Source organism: Mustelus asterias, chromosome 3 (genome assembly GCF_964213995.1).
Source record: "Mustelus asterias chromosome 3, sMusAst1.hap1.1, whole genome shotgun sequence".
Lineage (NCBI taxonomy): Eukaryota > Metazoa > Chordata > Chondrichthyes > Carcharhiniformes > Triakidae > Mustelus > Mustelus asterias.
Window position 1 is genome coordinate 145,386,950 of NC_135803.1, and position 21,798 is coordinate 145,408,747.

Genomic DNA, 21,798 nt, shown 5'->3' on the forward strand with positions numbered 1-21,798 from the left:
TGTTCTAACCCTGTGATCTGCAGGGGATTGTGGAGTAGTTTCTGATTTTGTTTGTGATATTTCAGTTCTGGGTCCAGGCTAATTTGAGCCCGAGGTATTGTTTACAGCTGTAGACCTGTTCGTGAATCTGATCATTTACTTAATTATCAGTCAACTCATTCTGAATTAGACTACTTTTCCTGAGAGATTATAACTATCAGGGAAGGCTGAACAGGCTGGGGTTCTTAGGGTAACCCAATGAAGGTCTTTCAAATTATGAAGGGGTTTGATGAGGTTGGCATAGTGAAGACATTTCCAGTTGCGGGGAAGGCAAAAATTGGGGACCATAAATGTAATTATCAATAAATCCAAAGGGCATTCAGGAGATATTTCTTTACCCAGAGAATAGTCAGAATGTGGAACTTGCTACCACATGGAGTAGTCAAGGTGAATGGCATGGATTCACTTAAGGGGAACGAGATAGGTACCCAAGGGAGAAGAAGAAGATCCACTGATAGGGTAAGATGAAATAAGGCAGAAGAAGCACAAAGGTTGGCATAGGCTGGTTGAGCTGTGTGGCCTGTGCCTGCGCTCTATTTCACATGTAATTCTGTGCAATTCTTGAATATTTATATTATTTCAGCGAATATCTTCATTTAAACAAAACACTGACAGGGGGGTGAGTGGGTGGCAGGGGGTGGGGGGGGGGGGGTGGGGGGGCGGTGCGGTGAGGGAGAATCAATGAATGAATCATAATGATGGTTAAGTCCATGATGGTTACAGTCACATGCCACCAGTCAATGTTTCAGCACTACGCTCCTGCAATGCGTTGTAGAACCAATGAACTCCAAGACCCAGATTATGGGTCTCAAACAAGTTTTACCATTCAAACTTTGCTCATGTGATTGAACTGTTGGTCATGGACCACATTATCCAGAATAGCGTGAAGCAGGGGAAAGATATTCAGCTAAAAGCACAAGAGAAATGTGCCCAGGGTTCAGAATGACGCTGGATGTATTCCTCCCACTTTCACTTGCCAGTTTTGTCTTTTGAAAAGCATTTGAACAGTTACATGGGTAAGATGTGTATAGCGGGATATGGGCCAAACGCAGGCAATTGGGACTAGCTTAATAGTGAAAACTGGGCGGCATGGATAAGTTGGGCCGAAGGGCCTGTTTCCATGCTGTAAATCTCTAAGACTATAACTTGTCAGTGGGAATGAAGCAGCTCTCTTTAGACCGCTCTGCATAAATGCATTATTCTTTGTCCAAGCACAGCACTTGGCTGGCAACCATACAAATCCTCCAGACTAAGCCAATATCACTCGACGGCTGATTAGGTGATACCCCAATGTGGTCTACAGCAAAGCTCCTTTCAAGATTTGCCAGGTTAGGATTTTCCCACAAAGGAAGCTTTTTGTGATGGAGAAAGTGACATTAATGCATTCAAATCTGTCGGAAAAATTGCTGGGCAGACGGAGATTTAAATGTCTAGCCATCTTTAGCTTTGAATAAATTGGCCACGTTATTGAACATAAAAAATAATCTAAGCACCTGCTACCCTCATTGATTGACAGGCAATCCGCGTTGAAATGGGAATGAACATCATCTGCACCTTTAAAGGAAGGGCATCTGGTGTTTCCGTTTCAATGGACTGCATTGTTGGCATTGCAGGGTTTATTTTGATAGTTGGGGATATTATGAATGTTTGGCTGATTTTCAAAAGGCCCAGAACCACTTATTTCAGCAGGGGCATTGTTCACATTTTGATTGACAGTTTTAAAAGCCTATTAAAGCATTATCTGTCTTTGATGCTTCAGTAAATTAACCACTTCAGGGGAATTACATTTTTTGAATGGGTTTTATGCAGGAGAATTTTTTCTCAATATGAAGTGCCTTTGAATATGAAAGCTTCATCTTAGATTGTTAGTTTTACAAAAGAATATATCAATTTCAAATATATCATGAGGTCTGGGCATGGTGGATATTGCGGGAATGGTAATGGAGTATATAAAGAACCAAGAATAGGACAGCACAGGAACAGGTCCTTTGGCCCACCAACCTGCGCCAATCGTATTGGCCTACCTAGACCAACCGCCTGTATCCCTCTATTCCCTGCCTGTTCATGTGTCTATCCAGATAAGTCTTAAATGTCACTAACGTGTCTGCCTTAACCACCTCACTTGTCAGTGCATTCCAGGCTCCCACGAGCCTCTGTGTAAAAAACTTCCCCTGAACATCTCCACTGAAAGTTTCCCCCCTTACCTTGAACTTGTGCCCCTTGTAATTGTCATTTCAGCTCTGTGAAAAAGCTTCAAACTGTTCACCTTATCTATGCCCCTCATAATTTATAAAGTTCTATCAGGTCGACCCACAGCCTCCGTCTTTCCAGGGAGAACAATCTCTCCTCATAACTAATACCCTCCATATCAGGCATCATCCTGGTAAACCTTTTCTGTATTCCCTCCAAAGCCTCCACGTCCTTCTGATAGTGTGGCAACCAGAATTGGGCACAGGATTCCAAATGTGGCCTAACCAATATCTTATATAACTGTAACATAATTTGCCAACTTTGATACTCGATGCCCCAGCCGGTGAAGGCAAGCGTGCCATATGCTTTCTTCACCACATTTTCCACCTGTGCTTTTTAAGGATCTGTGGACCTGTACTCCCAGATCTTTCTGTGTGTCTGCGCTCCTGATGGTTCTGCCATTTATTTTATAGCTCCCACCTGGTTGGATCGACCAAAATGCATCACCTCGCATTTATCCAGATTAAATTCCATCTGCCATTTCTCCGCCAATTTTCCAGCCTATCCATATCCTGCTGTATTCTCTGACAGTCTTCATCACTATCCGCAACTCCAGTGTCTGTCCACAAACTTGCTAATCAGACCAGCTACGTTTTCTTCCAAGTCATTAATATATATTACAAACATCAGAGGTCCCAGCACTGATCCCTGTGGAACACCATTAGTCATGATGTGGAGATGCCGGCGTTGGACTGGGATAAACACAGTAAGAGTTTTAACAACACCAGGTTCTCATTCTAATCAGTATTCTGTAACTTGATTTTGTGTCTCTGTGCCCTGTTTGAGAGCAGATATCCACTCCATCTGACGAAGGAGCAGCGCTCCGAAAGCTAATGGCATTTGCTACCAAGTAAACCTGTTGGACTTTAACCTGGTGTTGTTAAAACTCTTACTGTGAATACCATTAGTTACAGACCTCCATTCAGGAAAACACCCTTCCACCGCTACCCTCTGTCTTCTATGGGAAAGACAGTAAGAAGTTTAACAACACCAGGTTAAAGTCCAACAGGTTTATTTGGTAGCAAAAGCCACACAAGCTTTCGGAGCTGGAATTCCCACTCACCTGAAGAAGGGGCTTGCAGCTCCGAAAGCTTGTGTGGCTTTTGCTACCAAATAAACCTGTTGGACTTTAACCTGGTGTTGTTAAACTTCTTACTGTGTTTACCCCAGTCCAACGCCGGCATCTCCACATCATGACTTCTATGGCAAAGCCAGTTCTAAATCCATCTAGCTAGTTCACTCTTGATCCCATGTGATTTAACCTTTTGCACCAGGTTGCCATGAGGGTCCTTGTCAAATGCTTTATTAAAGTCCATGTGGACAACATCCACAGCCCTTCCCTCGTCAATCATCTTTGTCATCTCCTCAAAAAACTCAATCAAATTAGTGAGGCATGACCTCCCTCACACAAAACCTTGCTGTCTGTCGTTAATAAGACCATTCAGTTCCAAATGTGTATAGATCCTATCCCTAAGAATCTTCTCCAACAATTTCACTATCACTGATGCCAAGCTCACCGGCCTATAATTACCCGGGTTCTCCTTGTTACCCTTCTTAAATAACAGGACAAAATTGGCTATCCTCCAATTCTCTGAGATCTCACCTATGGCCCATTTTTGTTAGAGGCCCAGCAATTTCCTCTCTTGACTCCCTCAGTAATCTGGGATAGACGCCCTGGGGATTTATCAACCTTAATGCTTTTTAATACACCTAACACTTCCTCCCTCATAATGATGACTTGCTCGAGAGGGTTTACCTAACCCTCCGAGACACCATCAATCAACGTGTCCCTCTCCTTTGTGAATACCGATGCAAAGTACTCATTAAGGATCTCACCAACTTCCTTTGGTTCTATGCATCATTTCCCTCCTCTGTCCTTGAGTGGGTTAACTCTTTCTCTAGCTACCCTCTTGTTCCTAATATATGTACAAAATGCCTTGGGATTCTCCTTAATCCTGCCTGCCAAGGACATTTCGTGACCCCTTTTGCCCTCCTAACTCTCTGTTTGAGCTCTTTTCTACTTTCCCTGTATTCTTCAAGTGCTTCATCTGCTTTTAGTTGCCTCGACCTTACGTATGCAACCTTTTTCTTTCTGACTCAACTCACAATTTCCCTGGTCATCCATGGTTCCTGAATCCTGCTTTTCCTGTCCTTCCTTTTCACAGGCACATGCCTGTCCTGCACTCCAATCAACTGCTCCTTAAGAGGCTCCCACATGCCAGATGTGGATTTACCCTCAAACATCCCCGTCCAAACAACAGCCTCCAAATCCTGCCTAATCCGGTTGTAGTCAGCCTTCCTCCAATTTAGCACTTTAACCCTAGGACAACACTTGTCCTTTTCCATGAGTATCTGAAAACTCTTTGCCCTGTTTGTGAACAGAATTCCCACTCACCTGAAGAAGGGGCTTGGAGCTCCAAAAGCTTGTGTGGCTTTTGCTACCAAATAAACCTGTTGGACATTAACCTGGTGTTGTTAAACTTCTATCTGAAAACTGACAGAACTGTGGTCACTGTTCGCCACATGTTCCCCTACTGCAACTTTGATGACCTGGCCAGGCTCATTCCCTAATACCAGTTCCAGCATAACCCCCTTCCAGTTTGACTATCTACAAATTGTTCCAAAAAAACTTCCTGGACACACTTGACAAATTTCTCACCTACAGACCACTAGCCCTAAGGGATTTCCAATCAATATGAGGAAAATTAACTTCTCCCATTCCAACAACCCTATTATTTCTACATCTGTCCTGAATCTGCTTACATATCTGTTCTTCAACTTCCTGCGGGCTGTTGGGAGGCCTGTAGTACACGCCCATCATAGTGACTGCCCCCTTCCTGTTTCTACACATGGGGAGATGTAGGAGGAATGGCTCCCACACTGTTCTGATGCAGCCTCAGAACTTGGCAATCCTCAATCTTGCCCATTCAGATCTCCAAGGGACGGTGGGTATAGGCAGAGGTGACGGACTCAGGTTTGCAAACTTAGAAATTACTCCAAGACGGGAATCCGGCCCAATGTTTCAGGTCAGTAACCTTTCGTCAGAACCTGCTGTGCATCCCAGCATTTTTCTGTTAATATTATAATTTCCAGCAATATTTTGCTCTGGTTTAATTCCCTAAACAATATAATCATCTTTAGTGGAACTTTTTTTTTCAAATTTCTACCTCTCTCTGGTATCTCAATGTGACGCATTGATCAATAACGATAAATGTTGATTTTGCCACACTATTCCACAGAAATGTTATGCACACGAGATACTGTTCCTGTAACTCACCGAGTTGTTTCATTAGGGCCAGAGGCAGAACGACAGTGGCGCTTGCTATGATCACCAGGTAGTTCCCATTCAGGTACCACTCACTGAAAGAGGAGATAAAATTAAAATGAAAGTTTGCATGAATACAAGAGTGAGAAATCATTACAAACTGTATCAGTCAAGTGCAGATTTCTTTCAAAAATGTGAGTTCTGGGAATCGGAAACTTTAACAAAGGACTATATGTGACCGTACAGCTTGGGCAATTAGAAACTTTTACGGATGCACCATAGAAAGCATTCTTTCTGGTTGTACCACAGCTTGGTCTGGGCTCCTGCTCTGCCCAAGACCGCAAGAAACTACAAAAGGTCGTGAATGCAGCCCAATCCATCACACAAACCAACCTCCCATCCATTGATTCTGTCTACACTTCCCGCTGCCTCGGAAAAGGAGCCAGCATAATCAAGAACCCCACGCACCCCGGACATTCTCTCTTCCACCTTCTTCCATCGGGAAAAAGATACAAAAGTTTGAGGTCACGTACCAACCGACTCAAGAACAGCTTCTTCCCTGCTGCTGTCAGACGTTTGAATGGACTTACCTCGCATTAAGTTGATCTTTCTCTCCACCCTAGCTATGACTGTAACACTATATTCTGCACTCTCTCCTTTCCTTCTCTATGAACGGTATGCTTTGTCTGTATCGCGCGCAAGAAACAATACTTTTCACTGTATACTAATACATGTGACAATAATAAATCAAATCAAATCAAAAAGAGAATAAATAGCAGGGGCCAGATTCTCCAGCTTCCCAGCCACCTGTTTCCTGCCAGCGGGAGGTGGCGCGTTGTTTGCTAGCGGCAGAATTCTCTGATCCCGCCGCTGTCAATGGGAATTCCCACTGACATCACCTCACGCCAGCGGGAAACCCACAGGCGGGGTTGCGCTGCTGGCGGGACTGGAGAATCCCGCTGGCGTGAATGGCTGGAGAATTCCGGCCCAGGTTTTTCAGGAAGGATGGCTTCAGGACTCGGTTACCAGTGAAGCAAAACTGCGATGAACTCAGAAACCATCTTGGCAAATGCAAGTTTCATTTGACCTGTGACTGTGCAATTTGAGACAATGGGCAATAAATGCCACCGATGTTTACATCCCAGTCTGGAAAAAAAACCCAGGCGGCAATTTTCCAGTCCTGCCATGGTGGACTCCCCAGTGGTGAGTGCAGCAAGATGTTCAAATCTCCATTAAGAACATAAGAACTAGGAGCAGATGTAGGTGTAGATAGGTTCTTGATTAGTAAGGGGATTGGGGTTATGGGGAAAAGGCAGGAGAATGGGGATGAGAAAAATATCAGCCATGATTGAATGGCAGAGTAGACTCGATGGGCCGAGTGGCCTAATTCTGCTCCTATGTCTTATGGTCTAAGCCAACTGGCCCCTAGAGCCTGCTCCGCAATTCAAAAGATCACGGCTGATCTTTTCATGGACTCAGCTCCACTTACCCGCTCGCTCACCATAACCCTTAATTCCTTTACTGTTCAAAAATGTAGCTATCCTTGTCTTAAAACCATTCAATAAGATAGCCTCAACTGTTTCACTGGGCAGGGAATTCCACGGATAAACTTCAGCCGGTCTGGAAGATCCCGCCAGCTGGAAAATCCTGCCCTAAATATTTAAATAACATCAAACTTTCCTTTTACTGACATATTTCCCATCATCCCCATTGATTGGCCCTCTCGATGCCTGGACAAATGGATTGGTTCTGAATATGCTTCAACTAGAATAAAAAAAGGACCCCATTTAACACCAGTGAGGTGGTGGAGGCTACCTCGCTGAATATGTTTAAAGCGCGGATGGATGGATTCCTGATCGGTAAGGGAATTAAGGTTTATGGGGATCAGGTGGGTAAGTGGTACTGATCCACGTCAGATCAGCCATGATCTTATTGAATGGCGGGGCAGGCTCGAGGGGCTAGATAGCCTACTCCTGCTCCTATTTCTTATGTTCTTATATCGAAACAGCCTCCTTGCTGCCTGTTTGAGCACAAGTGCTGGGTACCTTGTTAAAGTCTCGCCTAAATAAATGACTCAGGTGGGAAATTGGGAGCACAAGGTCACTGCCGGACCTTCAAGTGCTGGTTGCTCACTTTTTCAGGCCAGAAACTGGCAGCCAGTTTCTTCCATAGTTGTGAATCCGTGCATCCATTGAAACTTAAACAATTCACACTGAAGATTTCTTCGCCAGGTTACTTGGCTTAAACTGTGTCCGTGCGACATCCGACAGCAGAGTTCCTGTGCTACACAAATTCGGGAATGAATCATACGGTGATTTTCACTCAGTCCGTGAAAGTTTCTTCCAGTTGACGCCTTGACTCAGTTTTTGTCATACTTGTGTCTGAATTAGAAGTTCATTGGTTCAAGTCCCAGTACAACAGTTGTGGGCTTCAACCGGGCTGACACTTCAGTGCCATAAATGAAAAGTTAAACCAAGGCTTTATCTGTCTCTCCCTCTGCTTCATTGATGATCTTTTGTTGAGGTTCTCCTTCAAGCAAATCCAGCAAAAATGACATTAACTGGTCATTTAGCCATTTGATGTTTGTTGGAATCAGCTGATCACTAATTGACTAAATCACTTTACTTCTACATGAGGCACTTTATGAAATATCTTGGGAGAGATGTTATACAGTATTACATAAATGGGAATCGCTGTGGAATGACCTGGCACGATACTGGGAAAAATGTCCTCTGCGGTTCTTCAGTTGCATGCATTGGAGAAGCAACACAAGAAGCAACTTTCACCTCTTGTAGAAACTGAAGTCCATTCTGCAGTCCTCAATAGACTAACCCTAAAGCAGACCTCATGTGGGTATTAAATTATTGACAATAAATATTCCCTTCATGAAAAGCACCAATGTCAATAAAGAATGGTCTGTATTTCCTCGTCACTAGAGTATCTTCTGGATTAGATGCTTTACTGCAATTATATACAGCCTCGCTGAGGCCACACCTGGAGCATTGTGTGCAGTTTTGATGTCCTTAACTGAGGAAGGATATCCTTGCTATAGAGGGAGTACAGCGAAGGTTTACCAGACTGATTCCTGGGATGATAGGTCTGCCATATGAGGAGAGACTAAATCAGTTAGGATTGCATTCATTGCAATTTAGAAGAGTGAGGGGAATCTCATCGAAACTCATAAAATTCTAACAGGGTTAGACAAAGTAGATTCAGAAAGAATGTTCACGGTGGTGGGGAAGTCCAGAACTAGGAGGTCATAGTTTGTGGATAAGGGGTAAACCTTTTAGAACTGAAGTGAGGAAACATTTCTTCACCCAGAGAGTGGTGAATCTGTGGAATTCACTACCACAGAACGTAGTTGAGGCTGAAATGTGTAATTTCAAGAAGAAATTAGATATAGTTCTTGGGGCTGAAGGGATCAAGAGATATCAGGGGAAGGTGGGATCAGGATATTGACTTTGAAGATCAGCCATCATCAAAATGAATGGTGGAGCAGGCTCGCAGGGCCGAATAGAGAGGCCCGGGATCTGCCCATAGGGCAGACTGGGGAAGAAAATGAAGGACTCAGAATATCTATGGAGAGGCAGTGGCCTGATGGTATTGTCACTGGACTAGTAATCCAAAGACCCAGGATAATTCTCTGGGGACCTCGGTTCAAATACGGGTAGTGGAATTTGAATTCAATAAAAATCTGGAATTAAGAATCTAACGATGATCATGAAACCATTGTCGATTGTTGTAAAAACCCATCTGGCTCGCTAATGTCCTTTAGGGAAGGAAATCTGCCGTCCTTACCTGGTCTGGCCTACGTGTGACTCCAGAGCCACAGCAATGTGGCTGACTCTTAAATGCCCTCCAAGGGCAACAAGGGATGGGCAATAAATGCTGGCCAGCCAGCGACGCCCATGTCCCATAAATTAATTAAGAAAATCGAATTAAAATTTATACTTAAAGCGAAAAATTAATGTCTTTATTCAGAAGTTACCTATTTATCAGTAAGTAATAAAAAAAACCATAAATCCGGAAAGGAGGGTGCTTTCATGGCATCTATGGCTTTATAGGCATCATTGGCAAACTTAGCAACCAGCCATAGTTAACTGGACTTTAAAATAAATAAGTCACCACATGAGTAACTTGTGGCTCCTCCGAGCAACGAGATCAAAACAACATTATTGGAAGTTTTTAGCCAAAGGAAACCTCAAGAAAGAGGAGAAACTGAATAACATTGGGAAGGAAATGATATATTGGATGAGAATATAGGAGGCATGGTTAATAAGTTTGCAGATGACATCAAGATTGGTGGCATAGTGGACAGTGAAGAAAGTTATCTCCAATTGCAACGGGATCTTGATCAATTGGGCCAGTGGGCTGACGAATGGCAGATGGAGTTTAATTTAGACAAATGCGAGGTGATGCATTTTGGTAGATTGAACCAGGGCAGGACTTACTCAGTTAATGGTAGGGCGTTGGGGAGAGTTACAGAACAAAGAGATCTAGGGGTACATGTTCATAGCTCCTTGAAAGTGGAATCACAGGTGGATCGAGTGGTGAAGAAGGTATTCGGCATGCTTGGTTTCATCGGTCAGAACATTGAATACAGGAGTTGGAATGCTTGTTGAAGTTGTACAAGACATTGGTAAGGCCACACTTGGAATACTGTGTGCAATTCTGGTCACCCTATTATAGAAAGGATATTATTAAACAAGAAAGAGTGCAGAAAAGATTTACTAGGATGCTACCGGGACTTGATGGATTGAGTTATAAGGACAGGCTGGATAGACTGGGACTTTTTTCTCTGGAGTGTAGGAGGCTGAGGGGTGATCTTATAGAGGTCTATAAAATAATGAGGGGCACGGCTCAGCTAGATAGTCAATATCTTTTCCCAAAGGTAGAGGAGTCTAAAACTAGAGGGCATCGGTTTAAGGTGAGAGGGGAGAGATACAAAAGTGTCCAGAGGGGCGATTTTTTCGCACAGAGGGTGGTGAGTGTCCGGAACAAGCTGCCAGAGGTAGTAGTAGAGACAGGTACAATTTTGTCTTTTAAAAAGCATTTAGACAGTTACATGGGTAAGATACAGGGATATGGGCCAAATGCGGGCAATTGGGATTAGCTTAGGGGTTTTAAAAAAGGGCGGCATGGACAAGTTGGGACCAAGGGCCTGTTTCCATGCTGTAAACATCTATGACTCTATTACAGCAACAGGCAATAATAGCATCTATAATAAGTAATTTTCCTATTTCAGAGAGTTGAGTACAGGTTGTGGAAACCAAACATGGTTGGTAGCAACATTATCGGAAGCAGTTGTACATTTCTAAAATTAATATTTACTTTTAACGTTTTACAATTTACCTTTAATTACTCACCCGAAATGTTGTTTGAATAGAATTACTGCTGACTAAAGGTTCAATTTCAATTATGTCCGTCATGAGGTACTGACCAAACGTACGTGAGACGTGTATGGTTCCTTAGTTATTAACAGGTCAACGCACCCAAGAGACAACAATTGCAGTCCATAGTTTCTCTCTCTCTGAAACAATTCTGTGTTTGTGTTTCAGATAGGTGGAGTTACTCATTCTTCCTGAGAAAGGGATCGGCTTGGATTTTGTCCTTCAGTACTCAGTAATTTCTGTTGAAAAGGGTGTGCGTATGTTTGTGTGTGTTTATTTGCATACACAGGTTAGGAGAGGATCAGGTCTGACCATATCAGCTCTCCCCCTGCCCCACAACATCAAATAACCAGCTAACGTTCCTATGAAAAGCATAGCCGCTTAGTTAAGACACCAGAAATAAAATGGCAAACATCATTTTGCACCTTTTAAGGATGAGGAAAGAAATCGGAATGGTGTAGCCCCTTTAGGCGGCATTCTCTGAAAGACCAGTCACGGAATACAATGTGGGAAAGTGTGGCGTTATGCACTTTGGTAGGAAGAATAGAAGCGTAGACTATTTTCAAAATAGGGAAAGACTTTGGGAATCTGAAGCACAAAGGGACTTGTGAGACCTGGTTCAGGACTCTCTTAAGGTTAACATGCAGGTTCAGTTGGCAGTTAGGAAGGCAAATTCAATGTTAGCATTCATTTCTAGAGGGCTAGAATACAAGAACAGGGATGTACTGCTAAGGCTGTAGAAGGCTCTGGGAAGACTCCATTTGGAATATTGCGTGCAGTTTTGGGCCCCATACCTAAGGAAGGATGTGCTGGCCTTGGAGGGGGTCCAGTCGAGGTTCACAAGAATGATCCCAGAAATGAAGAGTTTCTCATATGAGAAGCGGTTGAGGACTCTGGGTCTGTACTCGATGGAGTTAAGAAGGATGCGGGGGGATCTAATTGAAACTTACAGAATACTGAGAGGCCTAGATAGAGTGGACGAGGAGACAACGTTTTTACTAGTGGGAGAGACTAGAACTCGAGGGCATAACCTCAGAGTGAAGGGACACTCCTTTAAAACTGAGATGAGGAGGAATTTCTTCCGCCAGAGGGTGGTGAATCTGTGGAACTCATTGCCACAGGGGGCTGGTCATTGAGTATCTTTAAGACAGAGTTAGATAGGTTCTTGATCAATAAGGGGATCAAGGGTTATGGGGAGAAGGCTGGAGAATGGGGATGAGAATCATATCAGCCATAATTGAATGGCAGAGCAGACTCGATGGGCCGAATGGCCTAATTCTGCTCCTATATTTTATGGCTTTATATGACTCACTAGTCCAATCGGGGATGGAGTTGGGGATTCACTGGGACATATTGGGGCTTGTCCCAACAGTTGGACCCGACACCTGAGTATGGAAAGACTCTGTAAATAGTTGTTTATAATTGTAACAAATCGTCGTGTTTTGTAAGTTAACTGGTGGAGCCAATCCTTGAAGTTATTACAAATGGGATATTTTAAAAACCCAATTGTCAACCTTTTTTGCAATTCATTTTTGAACTTGTCAGGTTAGGAATTGATACAAAGTGAGCCCAATTTTCAAGAGACAAAGGAAACAATGCTAACAAATTTAGCAGTTGGATGGCCCATGCACAATCTATCTGGGCACTTGGTCTATCACTACTGCTTGGGGCTAGTTTTGAGGCAGGGCAGACGGCTGCTTAAAGCAGACGTTAGGCTTCTTGTGCAGACTAATTATGGTCCAATGCCTGTTTAAGGACTCTGCTGGGAAGCTGCTTCTCAATGAGCAGAGCAGATGTTGGCAAACTAGTCACTTCTCACCTAACACTATCAGAGCAGACTGACTGGTGATTCATCTCATGCTCGTTTGTTAAAAAGTCAGCAGTCACCACCATTCGAAGAGCAAAAGACTTTGGAGGTAGTTTGATATTGAAAGATGTTAATACTAATGCAAGTACTGTCTTGAATAAGCAGCACTCTCAGACAGCTCGTGTGACGGGGTCAGCCCTGGTTGTGATGTTATAGTTCAGCAGCCAGTGATTTTCCATCACGCACATCTGAATGAACCCACTCAGACTGCAGCAGCCATCTCCTGTGTGCCAGGTTGCAGTGGTCGTGGAGTTGGCCTCCCAGCTTAAAAGGGTTGCATGGTTTGACTCCCAGCCTTGTTCCCCCCCCAAGCCTGCCTGCTGCCTGCTCCTGATGAGGCCATTCAGCTGAGCTGGAGGACAGTGACATGGTGGAGATTAAAGGGACAATAGATAAGAGATTGAAGCTATAAGCCACAGGTGTCACAGCGTATAATGTTATTGGATTTTATAGGAAGCACAAATTGTCCAGCATTAAAGCTTAATTAAAAATAACTCTGTAAAGATTGATCTAAATGCTTGAGTGTCATTTTCCACAGACTATCTTTTCTTTTGCTCATTTCTGCTCTTTATCTCTGTACGGTCATGGGAGGCCATTTTCTCCCTGGCACCATCTCAGGTCACTGAGATGTGTCAAAATGAATTCACACCTGCTTCGCTGTATTTATTCCCTGGTGCCAGACTTTACCCATTTAGCATACACCTGGTCGGATTTTAATTCTGAGTCACTGAGCTTTTCATACATTTCCTGCAGTGCAAAAGAGGCTATTTGGTACATCGGGTCTGTACCGACTCTGTGATAGAGTAACTTACCTAGGCCCTCTCTCCCACCCCATTGCCATAAGATGTGCAGGTTAGGTGCATTGGCCATGCTAAATTCTCTCTCAGTGTAACCAAATAGGCGCCAGAGTGTGGCGACTAGGGGATTTTTACGATAATTTCATGATGTGTGAATGTAAGCCTACTTGTGACAATAATAAATAAACTAAAACCCCACACATTTACCATGGGACACTAATGAACAATTTAGCATGGCCAATCCACCTAACCAGCACGTCTTTGGAGTGTGGGAGGAAACCAGTGCACCCGGAGCAAACCTACGCAGATATGGGGAGAATGTACAAACTCCACACAGACTGTGACCCTTGGCCCCTGGAGCTGTGAGACGGTACTGCTAACCACTGTGCCACCGTGCCATCTCACTTTTGAGTGTGGTTAAAATTTTGCCCTTTCTGTTCGATGCCAAGGAGGGCTGTGCTTTCTTTTTCAGACAAAGTGAGAGGCCAAGACTCTTGGTATAGGTCAAGTTGAAAAGAGCGAAAGGGAAGAGGCGGTAGGTTAGCAAATGGTAATGAGGTGATGCCAAATTTAGATTTCAAGCAGGACTAAATCCACACACCTACAAACCCACAGCTAGAAAGATAAATTAAACCCGACCTTGGCTTTTCTGTGTTGCCAACAGAACTCTTGATTCACACAATTGGTGTTCTGACTCAGCATCCAGATGGGATGCTTAATAAAGAAGCATTTGAATGACAGCACCATGCACATAGCAAAACATAGAATTTACAACACAGAGGCAGGGCCATTCAACCCAACCAGTCTGTGTTGGCATTCACTCTCCTTCTGCTGTGTCATGTGCAACTTCTGGGTGAACATAGAAGATGTTGTGATAACAGGTCTGCTGGCTAGTTACAAACATATGAATTAGGAGCAGGAGAAGGCCACTCAGCCCCTCGAGCCTGCTCCGCCATTTAATAAGATCATGACTGACCTGATTGTAACCTCAATGCCACATTCCCCTCTCCCCCCAATAACCTTTCACCCCCTTGTTGATCAAGAATTTCTCTAGCTCTGCCTTAAAAATGTTCAAAGATTCTGCTTCCACTGCCTTTGGCGGAAGAGACAATGCTCTGAAAGAAAAGAATTCTGCTCATCTCTGTCTTAAATGAATGGTCCCTTATTTTTAAACAGCGACCCCTTGTTCCAGATATTGAGATTTGTTTCTGCCTACCTCAGAATTTTTTAAAAAACTACCATAACTGCGACTGGACTGTTGTAAAAGTCCAACTGTTTGGATTTATGGAACGCAACCCATGGCCTACAGCCAGTCTAGTTCTATGTGACTCCAGTCCCAAACCAATGTGCTTGAATCTTACCTGTCATCTGAAGTAGTCTAACAAGCCACACGGCTGTATCAAATCACTGCAGAGGTTCAAGACAGATGTCCACCACCATGTTCCGGGGCAAATAGGAATGGGCAATAAATGCCGACCTTGTCAGCAATGCCTACCCCTCGGGTTGACTTTTTTTAGGGGTCGGGTTGGCAGTGGAAAATGCGCAGTGACATCACTCTGAGAGACAATGGATGGGATCTTACGCTTGACCTGAGACCGGAAAATCCCGCCTGAGGTCAACGGACATTTCTATTGTCCACCCCTCGCTTGCTCCGATTCCATGGAGGGCGGGGCGGTACAATTCCGGCGATTGTACCCATTCTCTGCATTTTGGGGGCAACTACAGAGGACTATGTAACATCCCAGAGGTAAAGTGCCCTGAGACAGACCTCTAAGGACAGCCGTTGCCTCACAGGTTCAATTTGTTGCCTCTATTGTGAGCGGTGCACTTGTACGAATCTTATATATTTTTAAAGTGCTCTCTGTTGCATTGTGTCGGTGAGAAGCCAGCCCAAGTTTGGATGCAAGTTCATTTTCTCTCACTGATTTCCACGGGTCTTATCCTGGAGATAGGGCAGGATTGAGACACCAATAGTACATTTATTCTCCACACTATTCCGCCTGAAAGAACTCAGTGTTTTCACTTTGGCCCAGATACGAGCAGCAGTCTTTGGTCTGGGCCTCCGTAATCCTGTTATATACGGCCTGTTTTATGGTAAAAGGCCTGAATGGGTGATGCTGTTACCACACTGCTCAACACCTCAGAATAGAGACTGTAATGAGGGTCCGCAGCCAAGCCAAGCTAATCCCTTAACCCCTTCATTACTGCCATCAGTATATGCATTTCATGAGGGAGATTGATGCTGTCCACTCTACATAATAAAATCGATCGGGTGGGACTTTCCTTTTTTTTCTTCTAGATGCTGGCTCAAGAGAGGAAAGCGGAGTGCAGCTCGCGAGCTGGCGGTAGTGCACTCCACTTTTCTCGCCATATAGTCCAGCACTTAGAGGAACATTTCCTGGAGGTGTGTCCCCCGCCATCATGTTGGTGAGGCGGGGCCTGAAAATGCCAACAAAGGGGCTCTGGTTAAAAGAGAAAGAGCAACCCCCCCGCCACCACCATGCACACGGGAAACCCCACCCCACAGGGACCCCACACCCAAATGTACACAGGGAACCCTGTCCCCCCCCCGCCCCCACCATGCACACACTTAACACCCACCCCAGAGGGACCCCCACTTCCAAATGTACGCAGGGAAACCCTCCTCCTTAAACTCTACCATGGAGACCCTCTATCCAAGGGGCTCCCCAGAGGGGCCCCCTGGCATCCCCAGGGGGCAATGCCAGGGTACAGTGCCAGTAATTGTCAAAAGAGAATTTGAGAAATGCTTGAAGGGAAAATACCTCACAGCTTTGGATGGAGAGCAAGGGATTCATTGGACAGCACTACCAAAGGCATGATGGGCTGAGTGGCCTCTTTCTGTGTTGTTTCATTTGATGATTCAATGAATTGGTGTATTTTTAAAATCTATTTTAAATATACTCAAAGTTGATATTTGCATACAAGTATTTCAGCAGTATTTTATTGCTGTGGTAATTCCCTCCAACAATATTTTTATTTATATTCGATACAGCACAGAAGGCCTTATCATGCCCATACCAACACTCTGAAAATATTATCAGACAGTCTACTCCTCTAATCTTTCCTTATCTCAGATCAAAATGTTCCTTTCTAAGTACTTATCAAATTCCCTTTTGAAAACTTCTATTCCACCATCGTTTTTAGGCAGTGCACTCCAGATCATAACAATTTGTTTAGTGAAAAATAAAAATTCATCTTCCGTTGTCTTATTTCTCTCCATTATCTTGTATCTGTGTCCTTTGGTTACTAACCTTCCTAACCCTAATGCTTTCTCCCTATGCACTCTATCAAAATCCCTCATAATTTTGAACATCTCTATTAAATCCCATCTTAAATCTGCTCTAAACTTTGGCTCTTTGCTCTGAACATGCCTTCAGTTGCCAGGGCCCAAGCTCTACGCTTATTATGAACTTAAGAACGTAGCGGAGGCAATGGCCTAGTGGTATTATTGCTAGACTATTAATCCAGAAATTCAGCTAATGTGCTGGGGACCCGGGTTCGAATCCCTCCAGGGCAGATGGTGGAATTTGAATTCAATAAAAAATATCTGGAATTAAAAATCTACTGATGACCACGAAAACCGTTGTCGATTGTCGGAAAAAGCCATTTGGTTCACTAGTTTCCTTAAATATTTCCTTTCTTTAGGGAAGGAAATGAAGAGCTTGTCGAATGAGGAACGGTTGAGGACTCTGGGTCTGTACTCATTGGAGTTTAGAAGGATGAGGGGGGGGATCTTATTGAAACTTACAGGATACTGCGAGGACTAGATAGAGTGGACGTGGAGAAGATGTTTCCACTAGTAGGAAAAACTAGAACCAGAGGGCACAACCTCAGACTAAAGGGGCAAATGTTTAAAACAGAGGTGAGGAGGAATTTCTTCAGCCAGGGAGTGGTGAATCTGTGGAACTCTTTGCCGCAGAAGGCTTTGGAGGCCAGGTCATTGAGTGTCTTTATGACAGAGATAGAGAGGTTCTTGATTAATAAGGGGACCAGGGGTTATGGGGAAAAGACAGGAGAATGGGGATGAGAAAAATATCAGCCATGATTGAATGGCAGAGCAGACTTGATGGGCCGAGTGGCCTAATTCTGCTCCTATGTCTTATGGTCTTATGGAAATTTGCCATCCTACCCTGTCTGGCCTACATGTGACTCCAGAGCCACAGCAATGTGATTGACTCTGAACTGCCCTCAGGCAACTTGGGATGGGCAATAAATGCTGGCCAGCCTGTGATGCCCATGTGCTACCATGCGCCCACTGTGCTACCATGCCCACGGGCAGCACGGTAGCACGGTGGTTAGCACTGCTGCTTCACAGCTCCAGGGACCTGGGTTCGATTCCTGGCTTGGGTCACTGTCTGTGTGGAGTTTGCACATTCTCCTCGTGTCTGCGTGGGTTTCCTCCGGGTGCTCCGGTTTCCTCCCACAGTCCAAAGATGTGCGGGTTAGGTTGATTGGCCATGCTAAAATTGCCCTTAGTGTCCTGAGATGCGTAGGTTAGAGGGATTAGTGGGTAAATGTGTAGGGATATGGGGGTAGGGCCTGGGTGGGATAGTGGTCAGTGCAGACTCGATGGGCCGAATGGCCTCTTTCTGTACTGTAGGGATTCTATGATTCTATGTCCCACGAATGAATAAAAAAACCATAGGAACAGGAGGAGGCCATTCAGCCCCTTGAGCCCGCTCCGCCATACAATAAGATCATGGCTGATCTGTGACCTAACTCCATGTACCTGCCCTAGGCCCATGTCCCTTGATATCCCTGCTCAATTAAAAATTGTCTAACTCAGACTTAAACCTAACAATTCTCCGCCTACAACTCTCTCCCTTGCTTCCCCCCTTTCAGACACTCCATAAAATATACCTCTTTGACTAGGTTTTTGGTCATCTGACCTATTATCTCCTTCATGTGATTCGGTTTGTTTTATAATGCTCCTGTGAAGCCCCTTGGGATTTTTCATCATATTAAAGGTGCTATATAAATATAAATAAATAAAAGTCTGAGGTCACGTACCAACTGACTCAAGAGCAGCTTCTTCCCTGCTGCCATCAGATTTTTGAATGGACCTACCTTGCATTAAGTTGATCTTTCTCTACACCCTAGCTATGACTGTAACACTATATTCTATACTCTCTCCTTTCTTTCTCTATGAGTGGTATGCTTTGACTGTATAGCGCGCAAGAAACAATACTTTTCACTGTATGCTAATACATGTGACAATAATAAATCAAATCAAATCAAATCAGTTGTTGTAAGGAGAATAATCCCAGCATCTCCAGTTTCTCTGCACCACTGAATTCCCTCCTAGATACCATCCTCTCCCTCTTTGTCCTACTGATCCAGGATGTACTATTCGATCACCATCAGCTGCCCTGACTGTAGGTACTCATCCCTGGCTCGGCTGTTCAACGCCAACCCCTTAATAACCCTTGCCTATTTTAAATTAGGGGCCCTGTGAGGGAACAGCTGTATATAAGGCCCTCCTGTTTGCCAGTATTTATGGCCTGTATCACAACATGCTTTCACAGTCCCCACTCCCTTCCCTCGGGAGGCTGATGCAAGCATTGCAACATTTTGCACTGAATCCCAGCTCCAGCGGTTCAAGAAGGCGGCGGCTCACCATCACCTTCTCAAGGGCTGGGCAGTGCCTGCCAGCCTTGTCAGCAATGTCCATACTTGTCGAATGGAAGAAAAAGATTCAACAACAGGCTAAACTCCACTGAGTGGACTCTGCACGTTCTCCCCATGTCTGCATGAGTTTCCTCCAGGTGCTCCGGTTTCCTCCAACAGTCCAAAAGATGTGCAAGTTAGGTTGATGGGCCATGCGCAATTGTCCCTAATTTTCAGAGGGATTAACAGGGTAAATGGGGATAGGGCCTGGGTGGGATTGTTGTTGGTGCAGGCTCGATGGGCCGAATGGCCTCCTTCTGCACTGTAGGGATTCTATGATTCTATAAAGCCATTGCTAGCATTCTGTAATGTACCTGTAAGGTAACTATGCAACTGTGGAACTTCAAGATTCCACCAGTAGAAGGCCTGGCTTTCATAGAGAGTTTCCAACTTCCTGAGCCAACGACAGCTAGAACATTCCATATATAGACTGGGCAGCGATCGGGCTCTCTATCTCTGCAGCTGTCCTGTTCCCTTCACTGTCAAGGCCTTATTGGGGATTGCGCCACTTGTGAGTACATCTAGTCAAATGACAAATGTTTCGGGGCAGCTCTCTTTCAGCTCTTGCAAATGCAGGGTATTTGCACCCTGGTTTAATATTTAATTTTCTTAATCCATACTTGGGTAAACGAGGCAGGACTCCAAAACAAATCCCACCCGCAGTGATTTGCCTTTAACTGTTAACCTGCTGAATAAACAGGAAATCATCCTTTTGCAAATGCAGCAACTGCTGTGACATTTGACTTAATCTCTAAGCCTATGAATAAACAAAAGTGCCACAAGGATGCACTGTGCATAACCCTTACTCTGCTGAATAAACATGGCATCAGTGGTTGCCCAGAGCACAACCCTTACTCCTGCTCAGTAAACAACAACTCCCTTTCGTAACACAGTGAGTAACCCTTACCCTGCTCGACACAGTGGCACAGTGGTTAGCACCATCGCCTCACAGCACCAGGGACAGGGGTTCGATTCCCGGCTTGGGTCCGTGTCTGTGTGGGTTTCCTCCCACAGTCCAAAAGATAGTTACATGGGTAAAATGGATATAGAGGGATATGGGCCAAATGCGGGCAATTGGGGACTAGCGTAGTGGTAAAAATTGGGCGGCATGGACAAGTTGGGCCGAAGGGCCTGTTTCCCTGCTGTAAACCTTTCTGACTCTATGTGCTGGTAGGTGCATTGGCCATGCTAAATTCTCCCTCAGTGTTCCTGAACAGGCGCCGGAGTGTGGTGAATAGGGATTTTCACAGTAACTTCATTGCAATGTTAATATAAGTCTATATGTGACACTAATAAATAAACTTTAATAAATAAACTTAGGTGTTGAGCTTCATAAGTATTATTGGAGCTGCACTCGCCCAAACATATAGAGAGTATTCCATCACTCCTGACTTGTGCCTTGTAGATGGTGGACAGGCTTTGGTTGAGTCAGCAGGTGAGGTGCTCTCTGCAGAATTCCCAGCCTCTCACCTGCTCTTGCAGCTACAGTATTTATATGGTTAGTCCAGTTTCTGGCCAGTGGTAACCTCCAGGATGTTGATAGTGGAGGATTAGAATGTCTCGGGGAGATGGTTGGATTCTGTCTTGATGGACATTGCTTGCCATTCGTTACTTGGCACCTATCTTCTTCAATGCTGGAAGGTCTCCTATTGCTCCTCCAGCTTCGAGTGCCCATCCCGCCATCCTTAATGTCCAAGTACACTGATCGGTCAATTTGAGGAAAATCACAGAATTGTTACCTCGCAGGAGGCCATTTGGCCCATTGAGTCTGCACTGGCTCTCCAAATCAGCATCATGACTTAGTGCCATTCCCCTGCCTTTTCCCCATTCCCCTGCACATTGTTTCTATTCAGGTAATCATCTAATGTCCTCTTGAATGCCTCGATTGAACCTGCCTCCACCATACTCCCAGGGAGTGCATTCCAGACACCAACCACGCGCTGTGGTGAAAAAGTGATTTTTCTCACATCACATTTGCTTCTTTTACAATTCACTTTAAACCTTTGCCTTCCCATTCTTGACCCTATTACGAGGGGGGAACAGTTTCTCCCTACTCCGTCCAGCCCCCTCCTGATTTTGACACAGTGAAGGCTTGTGGATCCCCCCATCAGTCCCTGATTTTCCACGGGGAAAATCCTGCCCTTACTTTTCTTACCATTTGCTCTGCAGAAAAGCCATCTCTAAATATGTGTGTGACCCCCTTATCCTGCCAAAGCACAAAAATGTCTTTCTTATCCCACTAAGCAAATGGAAAACATCAGACAAATTGCAGCTTCTAATCTTCACCTCTCTGATTGAACAGAAATATTGTATAGTTGAGTATTGAGCAACTATTTTCCTGTTGAGACATGGACTCATAGTTTTAGCACTGCGTCTGTTCTGATTGAGAGCTAATGTAAATATACATATGTTTCCCTCTCTTTTCTGTCCTTATATCATCAGCACGGTGGCACAGTGGTTAGCACTGCTGCCTCATAGCGCCAGGGACCTGGGTTCGATTCC

The 21,798-nt window shown here is 44.5% G+C and overlaps 1 protein-coding gene across 2 annotated transcripts in view; it reads right to left on the minus strand.

The window, feature by feature from the left end:
- The window catches only part of LOC144491690 (sodium-coupled neutral amino acid transporter 3-like), a 171,815-nt gene that overhangs the window by 47,084 nt on the left and 102,933 nt on the right, over positions 1–21,798 (minus strand). For both annotated transcript variants that reach the window (XM_078209873.1, XM_078209872.1), the window contains exon 8: positions 5,567–5,649. In XM_078209873.1, coding sequence (XP_078065999.1) covers positions 5,567–5,649 — 83 coding nt within the window. The remainder of the gene's footprint in view (positions 1–5,566; positions 5,650–21,798) is intronic.